Source organism: Panthera uncia, chromosome D2 (genome assembly GCF_023721935.1).
Source record: "Panthera uncia isolate 11264 chromosome D2, Puncia_PCG_1.0, whole genome shotgun sequence".
Lineage (NCBI taxonomy): Eukaryota > Metazoa > Chordata > Mammalia > Carnivora > Felidae > Panthera > Panthera uncia.
The window spans coordinates 7016840-7033621 of NC_064818.1; the positions used below are offsets into that span (position 1 = coordinate 7016840).

A 16782-nucleotide genomic window follows, 5' to 3' on the forward strand; every position below is an offset into this window, starting at 1 on the left:
TAACTAGACTTTCTTCACCAACATTCTGGAAATTCTCTTTTCCCTTCTCATGAGTTGGATTCTTCAGTTCCTGGAATTGTCATCTTTCATGGTTTCCCACCCTTCTTTTGGTGGAACAGATCTTCCAGTAACTTCCTGAGACAGACTATGTGGGCAGAAAAATTACTTGAGACTTCTCTTATTTAAAAATATCTTTATTCTATATTCACACTTGATTTGTAGTCTCTTTTGGTATGGACTTCTAGGCTGGGAATAATTTTCCCTCAAAGTCAGAAGGTTTTCTGCAATTGTTTTGTAGCTGCTAGTGTTGCCATTAAAAACGGTGATGTAATTCTGATTCCAGATTATTTTTATGAAACCTGTTTCCTCTTGGGCAGCTTCTAGGGTCTTAGGTTCTTGTCAGTATTCAGAAATTTCACTAAGCTATGTATGCCTTTATTTGGGTCTGTTTTCATCATTTTTGCTGAATACTCATTGTATCCTTTCATTTTGGAAACTCCTTCAGTTTGGGGTATTTTTCTTGAATTATATCTTGCATTTCTTCTCCTTTTGTTTTCTTTTCTCTGAAACTTCTATTCATATGTTGAAACTTTTGGGCTTTAAAATTTTTTAAAAAGTCCTCTTTTGTTTTCCATTTGTCTTTTCTATTTATCCCGAAACATCCTCAGCCTTATACTTTTCTAACTCGTCTGTTACCTACCTCATAAGAGTAAACAAATTTATATGCATAAAGTTTTTCAATGTGATAAATGAATGTGGTAAGTGCTTTTGTTGACTGTAATTGTTGTTCAGTTTCTTAACTGGAGGGAGAGGGCTTTGGTCTGGATTCTTTGACTTACTAGCAGTATAACCTTGGGCAAGTTGTGTAATTTCTTTGATATCTACTTTCTTCATTTGTGAAATGTGAATGAGCTCTCTCTCTCTCAGATGTTTGTGAGTGTCAACTGAGAATATATATGTGAACATACTTTAAAAACTTTGCATGGACTTATTGGTTAGTACTTGTATCTTTCAAATATCAAAAGTTTTTAGTTTGAAAGAAAATGGTGGCTGAATTTTCAGGGTGGTTTTTCAGGTTGCTTGATTGCATGTGACTATTTCTTGCACATCTGCATGAGCTAGGTGAACTTGAGCTAAATGCTAATGCTGCCTTTTAAATGACGTATTTCTTAATGCTTTGACCTCCTAATCCTAGACTGGAGACAGGTTATGACAGTATTTATTCTGTGACAAGCTCTATCGTTACTTCAGATTGTATAAACCTGTGTAATGTAATAATTATTTACAAGTATCCTGATTACCAGTTGAAATCCATGAAGAGAATATTTACTGGAATTTATTTACTTATTTTTCTTAAATGGTATTTGAGATTAGGAAAAATGGAATCTCTCCTTTAGGTATTCTCAATAGTATAAATGTAATTTCAAATGTTAGCTTATTTTTGTTAATGGTGGCTTTTTGTTTGTTTGTTTTGTTTTAAGGTTTTTGGATTCAAAGCATAAAAACCATTACAAGATATACAATCTGTAAGTATGTTTTTTATTTGTATGCTTGCAAATATCATCTAAAATAACTATTAAGTGAAAGTTATTTCCTTGTTAGAATCAGGTAGAGTTAAAGATATATTTTAACAGAATTGTGTTCCTAAAACAATTAGTCCAAGATGTCTGATTAAGAGCATTGTTAGGTCACTCAGAAAGTGTAGTGATGAGGTCAAAACAATGTTGGCACACATTCACATTACTTGATCTGCTTTAAGTGACTTGGAATCCAGCCCATCTTTGAGCCAATAACCATGCGGTAACTTGAAGCGTAATTTACAGCAGAGCTTTTCTGTTAAAGCATTAATAGCAACTTCCATGGAGGGATGCTTCAGAGTGGGTGTAATTTTGTTTCTTCTGTGTCTTTAAGGTCATTTGATTGAAACAGCTATTAGGGTAATCTCTAGCTCGTAGGTACCATACATAAGTTACCTACACCTGTTGAGTTGGGTGGTTTCTCTTGTCTCGGGCAGGATGTAAGGATTGCCCACTTGGTACAGCTAGCTCATCTTCTCTTTAACCTTTTGTTTTTCTTTTTGACTTTGTGAGTAAGGATGTAAAAAGGGAAAAAACAAAAGAAAAATGGGAAGAAAATATTTTATCACTTTTGCCCTTGAAGACTATTATTCCTTCCCAAAATATTGACCATTTCCTACCGTTTTAAAAATGGCATATAAAATGTGTTATTTTCCTACCTGGTTTTTATTTTTCCTATGTGATGTCTGTAAATTATGCAACAAGAATTTTTAGTCTGAGGTTACGTTTACTAATTCACTGTCACAATTTTTGTAGAATTTGTTAATCAAATGTGAGAGCAAGATTCTTTTCTACCTTCCATAGGCATTTAAATCTTCACCAAAAAGGATGTCTGCCTTGTCAGCTTGTGAGATTTGCTTTTCTATCTTTAATTTAGTGATCTTTCTGTTCTGATAAGACCTCAGAAGACCTGAGGGTGAAGTAGACACCATTATTGTTTCTCTTTGTAACTTTTCACTAATTTCCTCAGATTCACAAAGAAGCAAATGTTTATGCAGTGCTTGCCACATTAGGCATTGTAAAACTGGGTGGTGGTTCAGAGGTGAATAAGATAGAGTTTCAGTCTCTGGTAGTTGATAGTCTAATGTGATAGGGGGACAAACTATTACAAAAGAGGTGACTGTTGTGTAGAAGAGAGCTGTGTGGGCAACAGTGGAAATAGTAATTGTACTCCATAGGAAAGTTTTCATAAAGAAAGGCATATTTGGGCTGGGGTGAAAGAATCCATGGGGCCTGTCCTGCAGCCCTCAGGTTAGGGAAATGGCATTGCAGGCAGAGAGAGAGGCACATAAGGACCTTGTTGGCATAATAGTGTTTAGAATATGGCAGATAATCCATTACGGTCAGATTATGGTAGGTGTGGGGAGGGGGCGGGTGTGGCGGTAATAGATAACAAGGTGAAAGAAAGTAAATGTGCTGTAGAGACTTAAGTTTTGGTGGGCCCCAGCTTACAAATGCTCTGTGCATATCTTTTCCTCTTGTACCGATTAACCTCCTGTAACAAGCCTTGTTGCAGATGCCATAGTGTTTCCATGTAGGAAAATAAAAACCACAAAGCTTTTTATATTTTTTGAATAACTAGATTCAGAAGCTAAGTTTAAAAAAGAAAACACACACACACACACACACACACACACACACACACACACACGACAAGAACTGTGAAAAGCTTCAGTCCACTGAGTTACTTCGGGTTTAGACTCTCAAGATAAGGCATTTAGAATTCCAGATGGAAGGGAGAAAGATACCAAAGACATATTCTGCCTTTTTCAAAAATTTATTTGAGTTCAACATTATATCCAAAGAAAGGGAAGGAAATTCTTTTCATTCCTGTATTCAGTGGCTTCCTGCTTCCAGAGTTTAGGACCTAGGCTTGCACTGTCAGTACTGTGGATCACTTGGCATTATTTTGGTTAAAGGTGGCTTTCAGGAGCTCGTTTGGGGACTTGGCTGCCTGTTTGTTTTTGTATTTCTAAACATTGGATCCCACAGTTAATGAACTCTCGTTATCAGTGGAGAGTAGCTTTTGGTGTATGTATTTCAATTCCCCTTCCCCACTCCGTGTAATGGAATCATAGACTTTTCAGAACTGGAAAGTACCTGAAAGATCATTTAGTCCAACCTTCTCATTTTACAGATGGGGAGTCTGAGGCCTAGAGAAGTTAAGTGAGTTGAACAAGGTCACACAGGTACATATGGTAGCAGACCATCCACTATTTATGCCAGTATTTTCCTTTCTGGTTTGTTGTTGTTGCTGTTGTCATTTGTTTGTTTTAATCTCCCCAAATTTCACTTACTTCAGAAGTTTCTAGAACTGCCAACTTGTAGCATGTTGTGATTTCAGATGTCACTTTTCATTCTACACCTTCTTTCTACCTGTTTATATTTCTGGCTCTGGGTAAGTGAGTCTGGCCAGCAGCAGATGTTTCTCTTTTATTTCTTTTATTTTGGGGATGTTAATTACTTGTGATGTATGTTTTTGCGAACATATATAAATGGAAAGATCTTAAAGTATTTACTCTAGACATATGTATATTAATGGCATATTAAACTTTTTATGGCAATTACGGCATGTGGGTGAAGAACGGTTTGTAATGTGGACTTTTAAATGATCGTACCTGTTTATATCTCTATATTATCAAGCATTCAGTAAGTTATTTTAAGAAGGAACAAAATTTTGCCTCGTATCATTAATCAAATTTGGGTATAATGATACTTAGTAAATTAGTTTGTTTTGTGCAGGTGTGTGTATTTCATTCTTGTATGTTCCTCTATTATAGCAGGTATGTGGGTGGGTGTAGGAGGTGAAGGGGGCAGGGAGGGAATGAAGGCATAATATAGTTCTTGCCTTTGAGGAGCTTAAATGTTCACTGGATACTAATTTTTAAAAAGGTTGCTGTATTTTCACTGTGTACACTGTTTGACATACAGCTCTCCATCATTTTGTGGTAAATCTTTAGCTGTTGTTAATTGTCTCTTAAGTTTTCTTTTGTAAAACAGGGATAGCTTTGTTGAAGAGAGTTACAGAAGAGATCTACATGCCTAGCTGATTCCTCAAATCTCACTTCTCTGGAAGTTTTTCCTAGTAATCTTATCTCTTTCTTCACATTCTGTCTACTGCTTCATTAAAAACTAAGGTTCTTCATCTCTCTTGTCTCATATGAGCCTACATAAAGTGAAGATTTTTAAAACATGGTATCTTTTAATTTAATTTTAATTATAAGAAAGTATAAATGGTCAGATTCACCTAATCCTTGTCTTAGTCAAATCCCATTTTCCATTTACGTATCTTCAGTTTTGGTTTGTTGAGAAACTTGTCTTATCAACTAACATAACACACAAAAGCTATGAGGAGCTTCGTGTGTGTGTGTGTGTGTGTGTGTGTGTGTGTGTGTGCGCGTGCGTGTGTGATGTGCATGCAGTTATTAGAGAAGGTTGTAATTAAGAAGAGAGTCCTCATTCTTACCCTAGCAACCCTCCTGCAGATCATTTTCATCACTACGGGTCTCAGTATATGTTCTCACATACGCCTCATCCATACCTGCAGAGATTTTCATAACTTTTTCATTTTTTCATGATCACTCTTTGTTGGTTCTATCTTTTGTGGCAAATATCACTTTTATAGGAAGGCTGACTTTGAGTAAAATTTGTTACTGCTTTTGTTTTTAAAACCGTTCTCTATTTTTTCTTATGTATAAGAATATAAATATTCCTATGGCACAGTGCTGGAAGGAGTTTGACTTGTAATCACAAATATTGTGCTTAAGTCCTGGATCTTTGATTTGCACGTTGTGGTTTGGGGCAAGTTTTTCGATGCTCTTCTAAATCTTTGCTTTCTCATATATAAATTGGAGATTATATGGCTGTGACTATGAATTAAAAAACTCGGAAACTCCTTTGGAAGGTGTGCGCATCTGGTAGACACGTAGTAGCTCGTTATTTCCACTTCTTCCTCTTAACGGTAACGTTGGAGAATCAGTTTATGAAGGTAGTCCTTCAGCAGTGTTTGTTGAACCAAACATTTGAGCTCCTGAAAAAGCACAGGAATTTTAGCGAACTAAGGTTGTGCTGCCATGAGACCAGCTTCTTAGAATTGTTTCCTAGGTTGTTCCTTGTCCCTGCACCTAAATCCTGTCTTTGCATGATTCCTTATAAAATATTCCATTATGGATTCGTCACTATTGACCAGACCTCTTCTTTAACCTGTACTAAAGGAAGTATAAAATGTGACTTTTTTCTTGGTCAGTCTTCCTCGTACCTGTCACGTTTTTTATGAGTGAGTATGAAATTATTTAGTAAGGATACATATATGTGCATATGTCATAGCTAAATAATTTTTTTGAGCGAAACTCAATATACTAAATTACACAAAAAAGGGGAAAAGTTTTATTTTAAGCAGTAGTATGAAAGCTGATTTATTTCAGGTCTGACGAATTAGAAACTACTGGATTCTAATTTGTTGATAATGAGTTCACTTTAATGTGGATTTGGATTTAAAACTGTTTAGAGGAACTATACAGATACTTATAGGATTTCTTAAATGTAAGATACATGTCTACAGTCACGTATTTGAAACTCTTGGGGCCAGTTGTGTTTTGGGATTCAGAATTTTTCCTTTTGCAGAAGGGTACCATGAAAGCAGATACTTTGTATTACATGATACCTGGAGCAGTACATAACATGAAGTGTTTGACTTTTCACTCCAAGGGCATTAATTAAAGAGGGCATACAGTATCATTAACTCAGGTCAAGTTCTGCTACAGTTGAGTTTGCTGTATATTTAACAGAAAGTGTTAGATGTTTCCAAATTTGGGGGTTTTGGAATTGGAGATTAAGGGATTATAGGCCCTTATTTGTTTTAAAATGCTAAGTTTTTGTTTTATATGATTTTTTAAAAAAATTTGGTTTGGTTATAACTGCTGTTGTAGTTACCACGATGCTGCTGACCACAAACTAAAGTATAGGGTCCCTTTTGGAGCCTCTTAAATGTTTATGAATACAGTCTGTTAATCATAAGTAAGCCAGTGCGTGATGATAAACATGTCACTACTGTTAAAAAGACAGCTTTAGCATGCTCTAAGTAGTGCTAAGTCAACATTTTACTATTCTGTATTTATTTTACTTATTATTCCTTCATGACTCTGAGACTTTAATTAAAACTTGTAACCTGAGAGATTATTGAAGAAGATGACCTTTGGCTTTTCTAAAGAGAGAAAGGTCTGACTTAAAAACATTTTTAGTTAACTGTTGTTTTTTAGTAGATTAGCATCATTCACTTTCTTCCGTTACGTTTTCTTTGCCCTTATAATTTTACTATTTAAAAAATTTATCTTTTTAAGTAATAGTTTGAGAACAGTATGTATGTGCAACTCTGAGGTAAGGATAATATTGAAACTAGTTAGTTGTTTCTGTATACTTGTGAAATCAAAAATAGATTCCATTAGCATGCAAAATGTCCATCCAGGAAATTTGAAGTTAGAGATGCGGCTGAATTGGCAATGTTGCATATTAGTGGCATCACATGTTTTGTAAGCAAGTGTATAAGCTATAATTGCATACACTTAACATTTCCAAGCTTTGGTTTCCTTAATTGTAAAATATTGGGATAATATCAGTACCTACTTCGTAGAATTTCTAGGATTGAAAGAAATAGTTAATACAAAACAGCATGATGTGTGGTACATTATAAAAGTTCAGAAAAATGTTTGCTACTGTATTTTTTTTCACAAGTGTAAAAGATAACTTTAGATCACATTTAAACTTTTCTTTTAGGTGTGCTGAAAGACATTATGATACCGCCAAATTTAACTGCAGAGGTAGGTATTAACTGCAGAGTAATGTATTATGTTATATAAAACTTAAAACCAGTAGACTAAATCTTACTGTCATAGCAGTGATGACTGATCTCATTATTAAGTGAGATAAATATTTCTCTTAAAGATGGTCTTAAAAAATTTGCAGAACAAACTTAATTTTGCTATTGTGTTTTGGGAAGCAAGTATCCTATAAACCTGCCGGTACTAACTAGTAGGAAGACCAATCCCAGAGTAGACTGGAAGGATTTGGAGAAATTCCTAGACTAACAATACAGTGAAGAGAGGGGTAGACCTACGCTGGAGACATTTGGTGTAATAGTGAGAGATTATAGATTATAGGAAGGAAGCAGATCAACTTAATAATTCTGTCGAGCTTGACCTAAAAGGGGGGAAAAGATATGACAAATACGGACAAGAGGAACCTGGCAGATGAGAGCAGCGAGCTGCTTTCAGTGAGTTCTTCTCCAGGTGTAGTGAATCCTGTCTCCAAGTCTACATAGAGCTTCCTCTGTGTTTGTGGAACCCCTTGGGCCACGAGAGACCTGGAGCGTGGAGAGGCTTGGCAGGTCCTGCCGTGATAGTCAGGAGAAGGTAGACGCCGGGATCCCTTCTGAAAATCTAGAATGGACTTTCGGACGGCTGGTTGGAGAATTCAGAAGCACTAATGGCTGTGAAGCCAGGACATACTCACTAAGAAGTTTTCCTTTTTCATGACTTAGGCTGCTGCTTACTAGGCAAAGTGTGTTTTAGTCAAGGTTCGTCTAGCTTTAAATAGATGTTTAACAGATTCTCCTGGATGTTTTTGGGTGCCACTGGGAAGATGAAGATGGAATGATAGTACAGCCAGACCGATGGCCAGGTGAAAGCTGTCCTGATGACTCCTTGTAATGGAAGTCGTGTCTTCCAGAAGAGCTCACCTGACGTACGGGAGGACTTAATCGATCAACTCCTGTTCCACATTATTAATGACTTGACTGAAATTAGAAGGCATACTTTTCACATAGTTAGATGACACAGAGATCATTATATCCTCTGGATTCGATCAGGATTTTTAAGGATCTTAGTCGAGTGGAACCGAGGCAGAGACCAGTAAGACAGAATTCAATAGGGATATGTTCAAAATCCTATTTCTAGGCAAGTTAAAAAAGAACTCTCAACTCTGACTATAGGGAACAGAGAAATTTTGGGTTTTTATAACCCATACGAAAAGACCTGAAATTTCATTTGATAAAACTTTACTACAATTGTACACCTTTTTATAAGTGGCTTTTTTTCAGTTTCTTTTGTAAATGCCTTTAAAATCCCATGTAGTAGGTACAACACTAACATTCGCAAGGCCATCTTTATTTTATTATTATTTTTTTTTAATGTTTATTTATTTTTGAGACAGAGAGCGAGACAGAGCATGAGCGGGGGAGGGTCAGAGAGAGAGGGAGACACAGAATCTGAAACAGGCTCCAGGCTCTGAGCTGTCAGCCCAGAGCCCGACGCGGGGCTCGAACCCACGAACCGTGAGATCATGACCTGAGCTGAAGTCGGCCACCTGACCGACTGAGCCACCCAGGTGCCCCTGCAAGGCCATCTCTAAATAGCACACTTTGCATTTTTATTATATGCATTGCAAATTGCAGTCCTTTCCAGTGTTGATTTACTGGTAATTGATACTTTCTTTGGAATGTATATTTGTGATGATGTAAGAGTATAAGCGTTATTACTCGTTTTGTCGGAAAATGCATTGAGAGCCCTGACAGGAAACCTGTGTGACATTCCGGGTCCTCCTCTCCCTCTGACACGTTGTGACTTGTGCTTGCTCTCCAGAGCAGTCTCCTCTTCGTCACGGGGGGAAATACTCGGCCTCTCTGTCTAGTGCATAGGTTTAAAAATTAATGAGAGACTGTTTTCTGTTCAAAAATTGGAAAATCATCAGACGAGTATTTTTCTCTGGAGTTTAGTTTTCCTTCTAAACATCTGTTAAGCTGTTAAGCAACGTTTCTGAAGTTAACCTACTTTTAAGAAGCAATTCAGGAAGGCCTCTTTTCTCATTCTGAGGTGATCTTTTTACACAGTTGCACAGTATCCTTTTGAAGACCATAACCCACCGCAGCTGGAACTTATCAAACCCTTTTGTGAAGATCTTGACCAATGGCTCAGTGAAGATGACAATCATGTTGCAGCAATTCACTGTAAAGCTGGAAAGGGACGAACTGGTGTAATGATTTGTGCATATTTATTGCATCGGGGCAAATTTTTAAAGGCACAAGAGGCCCTAGATTTCTATGGGGAAGTAAGGACCAGAGACAAAAAGGTAATACATTATATTAAGTTATATTTGATGTTCTTTCTTTCTTCTTCCTGGATTTGAGAATTTATTGGAAAACAGGTTTTTAAAAAGTTGGTTGGTAGCCCTCGTTTCTTTATTCTGAACACTGAAACCAGTTACTGCCTTAGCTGTCGTATGAGCAAATAACGGATTCTTGCAGTTTTTCTGTTGATGCTAAGCATTATCATATCATGCTAGTAAGCGTATTGGGTATTTGGTGTGATAAAATCCTTACAAAGCAGTACATTGATCAAAAGTAAGCTTGATACTTCTGAACGTTGCCTGAGAATAAAATGTCTTTGGATAATAACTTGGATGCCATCACCTAGTTTTACAGTACATGAAAACCATTCTTTAATATGAATGTTCACAAATACAGTTATGATTAAGATTAGTCAAAGGTTCTTCTCTTATTCAGAAGATTAAAGACTGTTGAAAATCAGTGACACACTTAATCTGTGTAGTATGTTTGAGAGGAAAACACAAACTCTTGGGAGAGCTTTCGCAGTGATTTTCAAGGGATTCATTTCTTTGGGTGGCAAGTGTGATAAAATATGTTTATATTTCTTACAAAGAGATTTTGTACAGTTCTGCGTCTCTGAGAAGGAAAAACCCAAGATACTCCAGTGAGAGAGAGAAAAACCCATTCCCTCGCAACTTTATGTGAAGATTTTTTTCTAGTTTTAGTAATGTTTACAATCAGGAAGGCTCTCTTCCAGTTTAAGCTGATTTCTTTTTAATTCAGCTTCCAAACAGAAACATAAGTGATCATTTCCATCATTTTAGCCAGGTAGTTGCATTGATTGCTGGTTTATTTTCTCCTTCCTCATTTCTTGTTTTATTTGTCTTTGTGACTTTTTATTTACATCTGAGGATGTCAGAGTACTGTTTACTCTCCTCGTTTATAAATTTGAATCTTACATTAGTGCTTGATTTTGGTGAATGTTGATTATGGCAGTGCCTTACACTTCTGCATGTTGCACATACCTGGGATGAGAGCAGTGGCCTGAGTCTTGGAGTGGAGGGCGGAGGGCCTGCGCTCTTTACTTCGGCTCACTCTTTCATCTGGAGGGAAATTGTTGCTTTTACTGATGAAAAATGTAGAAATGAATTGTTCTACACTGAAGCAAATAAATGCAGGGCAGCACAGGGAAAAGAGAATGCATGGGAAGAAGACCACAGAGAAGCAGGTCAAATCAAAGTACAGTTGCAGAAGTAGTGGTAGGAGTTGAGAACAGGGTTGATGAGCAGTAGGCATTTTGGTTGTGGGAAAGAAGTCCAGTAAAAAGAACTTAAAATGAATATAGAAAAGCTGTATAATATGGAGCCAGAGCACTAGATTTAAGCTAGTGGCTCTGTAAGTGTTTATGTTACATACCTTCCAAAAATATGATGAAAGCTATAAATGGTCTCTCCCTAAAAATGTTCATGATATACATGAACATAAAATTTTGCTTATAGTTTTTAATTGCACTGAAATTTTTCTTAACGTGGAAAAGAAAAGGAGTCTTCATAAGAATTATGTCCCTTTTTTAAATGCAAAAAGCAGTGACCACTCACTGCTTGAGAATGATGAGTAGATCAAGTGGTAACAAATTCAACAAAACTAAGGCTTAATTCTATTCAATAGTAAGTTTTAATGAAAGGGCTGCTGTTATTTAGATTTTAAATAATGCATTAAAACTATGTCATCATCTTTTACTTGACAACTTAAAACAATTTTTTTCCTAATGTTTATGTTTTGAATTGGGGTGGGGGGTACAGAGAGCAAGCAGGGGAGGGGCAGAAAGACAGAGGCAGAATCTGAGGCAGGCTCCAGGCTCTGAGCTCTGAGCTCTGAGCTGTCAGCACAGAGCCCGACGGGGGGCTCGAACTCACCAGGAGTGAGATCATGACCTGTGCTGAGGTCGGACGCCCAACCGACTGAGCCACCCAGGTGCCCCTGCCCGACAACTTTTATGTGATCTCTGATATCCAATCAATTTTGACTTTGTTTTTGTTGAAAACAATTACTTAAAACCCCTGTCTCACTAAAGAGTGAGAGAGTAGATGGAATCCGTTAGATTCTTTTCTCAGATGAAAGTAGGCTTGTGTCAAAAAATAAGAATTCTCTCCAGATAAATTCGTGTTACCTCATTTTCTTTGCCTTTAGTTAATGAGATCATTTTTGGCAAGATCTTGGCATAACGCTATGTTAGGGAAGGAAAGGATTATGACTTCACATTTTAGTTTTAAGGTTGGAGAGTTAGACTGTGTAAATGAGTTTGTATTTTATCTAGTTAACAGCAGTTGAAATTTTTGACTATGGAATTTGTCTTCTGAAACCAGTGAGTTTATGTGTAGCAAAGCATTTCATAATTGCTCCCACTTCTTGACAAAACCTCTTGAGAAGCCCTTGATTGAAAGTCTTGGCTTTCCTGAATTTGGCAATTTTCACAACAGTAGATTTTTCATGACAGAAACTCTTGCTCAGGCTGTGATTCAAGGCTTGGCATTCATGGAGCAGTAGAGCACTTTCACAACAATAGATAAGATTTCTCTCAGGATTGACGGTAGAGTCTTGCACCCCAGTGCACAGCCGTGAACAAGGCGGTGAGTCACAGTGACAGGCAGAGCTCTGTCTTTACCCGAGCAACGAAACCAGATGTTTTGCCAGGCATTAGGGGGGTACTGTCTGTCTGTGGAGCACTGCGATTTCTTCAGCAGTGTTTTTGGGGCAAGGAAACTTCACCATTTTGAAAATGTTAATGTCCCCTGAAGTTTCCAAAGAGGATCCCAAAATAAATTATTCTTTGGTTGTGTTAGCATGCGTGTATTTGATGAAAACTAGTAGCTGGCTAAAGGGAGGTGTCATCATCCTATACTGAATGGAAGTGGTATTTCCGATCTTTTCATGCCCTGCTTCATAGTTTTAGAAAAAGAGGTCAGTTTTTTTTGGATTGGGTAAAATTGGTCACTAGAGATACTGCAACGGTATTATTTTCTGTTGCGAGCTCCAAACGTGTTTGACCATTTCCAAAGTATTTGCCTTTGCCACGTTCATCTGCGACTTTCTTGTTTGTTTGACATTCATAACCATCGGGATTTTGAGGTGGGAGTACTTAAGGTTTTTTGGTAATAGTCTGTCTAGCCTTTCCTAATCAAGCGGTGCTCTCACCCAGTGTCTCTTTCCCTCCCGCTTCTCTCCCTCCTCTCCACACTCACCCATACTCACCCATACACATATACATATGTACTTGGTCTGATGTAGGGCTTCTTCAGGAGAGTTGGCTAAATGCTTCTGATCGTGAGAACCAGCCATGTAAGAAGTACTTGGGATAGTCTGTCCCATCATATTCTGGGATAAAAATATAACCCAAGGACACTCAAACAGTTTAACTTAGATCCAAGAGAAGTCTTCATGAACAAAAAGGACAGGTTTCAATTTGTCTTCGGAAAGATATTTTAGTCCTCACAATCTGATAAATATCCTCAATTCTGTTTTTCTGTAGAGATTTGGTAAAATGGCAAGGCCCGTGGGATATTATTGTGAAATAGGGGCCAGGGTGAAAAGGTCGCGAGAGAAGTGCTTATGAAAATAAAAAGCGGTATGTCCTAGAATGTGATAGTCCCCACATCATCAGCAGAACTGCTACAGGCACACTGCTTTCTTCATCCTCTTCGAGGTTAGGATCTCCCCCAGGAGGAGGAAGCGGGCTAATAGAGGATGGAGTTCTGTGTACTCCGTAAAATTGTTATGTTTGGCTGTTACATTATATCAAGACTCAGAGTTAAGTAATTTAGCCAAAATTGATCACTTTTAGCATCTTGGAGTCAAATCATCAAGATCTGTTGTGCTTATTAGTTCATGATTAATTAATGTTTACAGACCTTTTTTGGGTGAATTAGTCACAGGGTCTAAAGAAGTATGCTAATGTGCTCTTACCTTTATTTCTGTGTATATTTAAAAAGGCAAAAAAAAAATTTATGAGCAGATGCTGTTGATGAAATTGTATTTTACAAATGGTCCCATTTGCATCTTATGTTGAAATAGCATTAGAAAGCTAGATTAAAGGGATACAGATTGTGGGCATAAGATTATGAATTTTTTTTGGTAGGATTTTTTCCTATTTCAAAAATGATAAAACTGATTTCCCAGAAAGATGAAGTGCTTTGATTAAAGGTGATTCAAACAGTTAATGATAGGGGTGCCTGAGTGGCTCAGTTGGTTAGCGTCCGACCTCGGCTCAGGTCATGATCTCGTGGTTTGTTAGTTTGAGCCCCGTGTCGGGCTCTGTGCTGACACCTCGGATCCTGGAACCTGCTTCGGATTCTGTGTCCCCCCCACCCCCACCCCCACCCCCGCCCCTCCCCTGCTCATGCTCTGACTCTCTCTCTCTCAAAAATAAACATTAAAAAAAACAAAACAATAATAGCATTCAGAGTAAAAGTTGAGTCTCCTGACACATTATTGAACTTTTTTTCTCTACTGTCCCAGAACTGCAAAAGAATTTTGAGACTGTTCAGAATTAATCTCTGTACAGCAACCAGCTCTCCTGAAAGGTCATGTAATGCTGTTGAAATAGGCCTATTTTGACAAGGCTCATCAGTTCATACCCATTTTTGCTAATGTTTGGGCATTGAGTGGCCCCTGGCTCAAGTAGAAAAAAGGCAGCTTGAAGTGTTGGTCTTATAGATATAATGCTGCCAGCTGCCTTTAAATCTTTGAAATTTGTCTAAAAACTTTCCAATAATATATCACATGCTTACCTATTGGTTGCAGTCCTAGCGAAATAATATATTTTTAACCTTTAATGAATATGATTTCATCGTAAGAAATGAGCTGAGCTGAACATGGTAAAGCTATTGTTACACAACCGTGGGGTTCTTCTGGGGAAGTGTCTTATAATAAACAGAGTTGATTATCCAAAGTGGTTTTATTCTTGAAACATCTGCTAAAAATTTACCCTCTTGCAGTATTTCCTTTTAGTCCTCATGATCAGATCAATAGCGTCAGTTCTCTTTCTCTGTAGAGGTGAAGAGAGATTTGACAAACTCTCCGTAGATGTGCAGTTTTAAAATTGTGATCCATTATTACAAGAGGTACATATATTTGTTACCAGCTTTTCAGTTTATATAGGATTACTTTTATTAAAACATTATCTTTAGTGTTACTTTGTTTATATCCTTAATTTCACTTGTAGAGAAGCATTAAGAAGCTGAAGAAAATTGTGTTCTGGTGACGTGTACAGGCGAGCGTATTGTTTCTCCTCCTCCTCCTCTTTCTCCCCCCCTTCCCCCTCCTTCGCCTCCTCTTTTCCCCCCTCCCTTCCCTCCACCCCCCTACTCCTACTCTCCCTTGTTTTGGAGAAAGAAGAGCCAGGTGTCATGTTTTAGTGGAGAATTTGTGGACTTGGCAGAGACACTCCCAAAATAATCGGGGGCCATCTTGCCATTTTCTCAGCAGACTTGGGGCAGATTCGATGGCACAGCGGTGGGTGGGTGCCAGGCGACCATAAAATGTGCCGCTGTGTTAGTACTGCCCAAATAACACTCCGGGCTTTGACTGTTGCAGGGAAGTCAAAGTACAACTGATAACGTCCTCTGAAGAAAAATGTTTTCCGAGAACAGGATAACCACTGGAGGGAAAGAAGGGTCCTTCTTTTATGGGCTAATTTTGTAAGAAGGCAACTGGGTTACACTTCCCTAAAGGTCATTCCTTTGCATATTTGATCCTGTCACTTTAGGAGTATTTGGCAGATTATGTTAAAACAAGTTGTCAGTGATTCCCACCCCCCCCCCCCCCCCCCCCCCCCCCCCGCCTCACCTGAGCATCTGCAGGCTTGGCCCCCATCTAGTCCTGTGCCTCCCAGCCCACACTTACTCTTATGAATCTGAATCCGAGTCAGCTCATAGTGTTTCTTATAAACTGTGAGTAAAGAGCTAAAGCGTCCTGCTAATGCTGGTAAGGATGTATTTGGGAAAGATTCCCTAAATTTCGGAAGTCAAAGAGGCAAACTTTTGTTATACGACAGATGTACCCAGAATTTCTGCCACTCCTCTCTCCCTTGCCTTCCCCACTTCTAGAATGGTGGCAGGTAAAGTAAGCATTGATCATTGTTTGCTTGGATTAAACCTTAGGAAAGGTTCTTTTTTGTGTTGAGCTTCAGAGTTCTTTTTTGTGTTGCTTTCAAAGCTGTTATTAAAGTTCCTTTAATGATCTTTGTATGTGACTTCATTAGCTTATGTAATGAAGACAAACTTTCAAGAAATAATAAATATTAACTTTATTCTAAGTGATCCCAAGAAGAGGAAATTTTCTAGTTTCTCTGAGGACTGAATTTTTTATGTCCTCATCATACAATCAGGTTAGTTTTTTTTCTAATTAGTTGCTAACTTTCCCCATATGATAACCTAATAAAATTTTCTCATTTTCTCCTCATTTAAAATAAACTGCAACTCTCCTCATTTTCAGTAAAACAAAACAAAACAAACTCCTAATGTAACATTCTTATTTTTTCTAACACATTAATTCTTCTGGGCTAAACTGTGTTCCTCTTATGCATGATATTTAAGCCTGTTATACAGTCTATATATTCATAAAATTATAAGCTCTTTATACACTGAAGAACTCTAGCAATGACTTACTTCAGACCTATTGTAATATAAATGATCAAGTAGATCTGTAGAAATCAGTCTGTCCTAGGTCATTTCATCTGCCTGTGTAATGACTCAAAGCCATACCTCCTAATCTCAAATCCAGTATTCTTTTTTTCTTTCTTCTTAAAAAAATGTTTGTTTATTTAGAGAGAGTGCACACACACATGCGGGTGGGGGAGGGGCAGAGAGTGAGAGAGCAAGGGAGAGCGAGAATCCCAAGCAGGCTTCGCGCTGTCAGCACAGAGCCTGATGTGGGGCACGATCTCATGAACTGTGAGATCGTGACCTAGCCAAAATCAACAGTAAGATGCTTAACCAACTGAGCCACCCAGGCACCCCAAATACAGTATTCTTTCTACATTACTGTCTTCTTCTGTGCAAAGTATTCTTATTGTTTTGAACCCCAAAGTAGAAATAGAAACTTAAAAAA

General features: G+C 37.8%; 1 protein-coding gene across 1 annotated transcript in view; it reads left to right on the plus strand.

Moving 5' to 3' along the window:
* The first annotated feature begins 749 nt into the window (after nt 1-749).
* Nucleotides 750-16782, plus strand: part of PTEN (phosphatase and tensin homolog) — a 37814-nt gene continuing 21781 nt past the window's right edge. The window contains exons 1-4 of the mRNA XM_049646665.1: nt 750-758; nt 1435-1526; nt 7350-7393; nt 9460-9698. Coding sequence (XP_049502622.1) covers nt 750-758; nt 1435-1526; nt 7350-7393; nt 9460-9698 — 384 coding nt within the window. The remainder of the gene's footprint in view (nt 759-1434; nt 1527-7349; nt 7394-9459; nt 9699-16782) is intronic.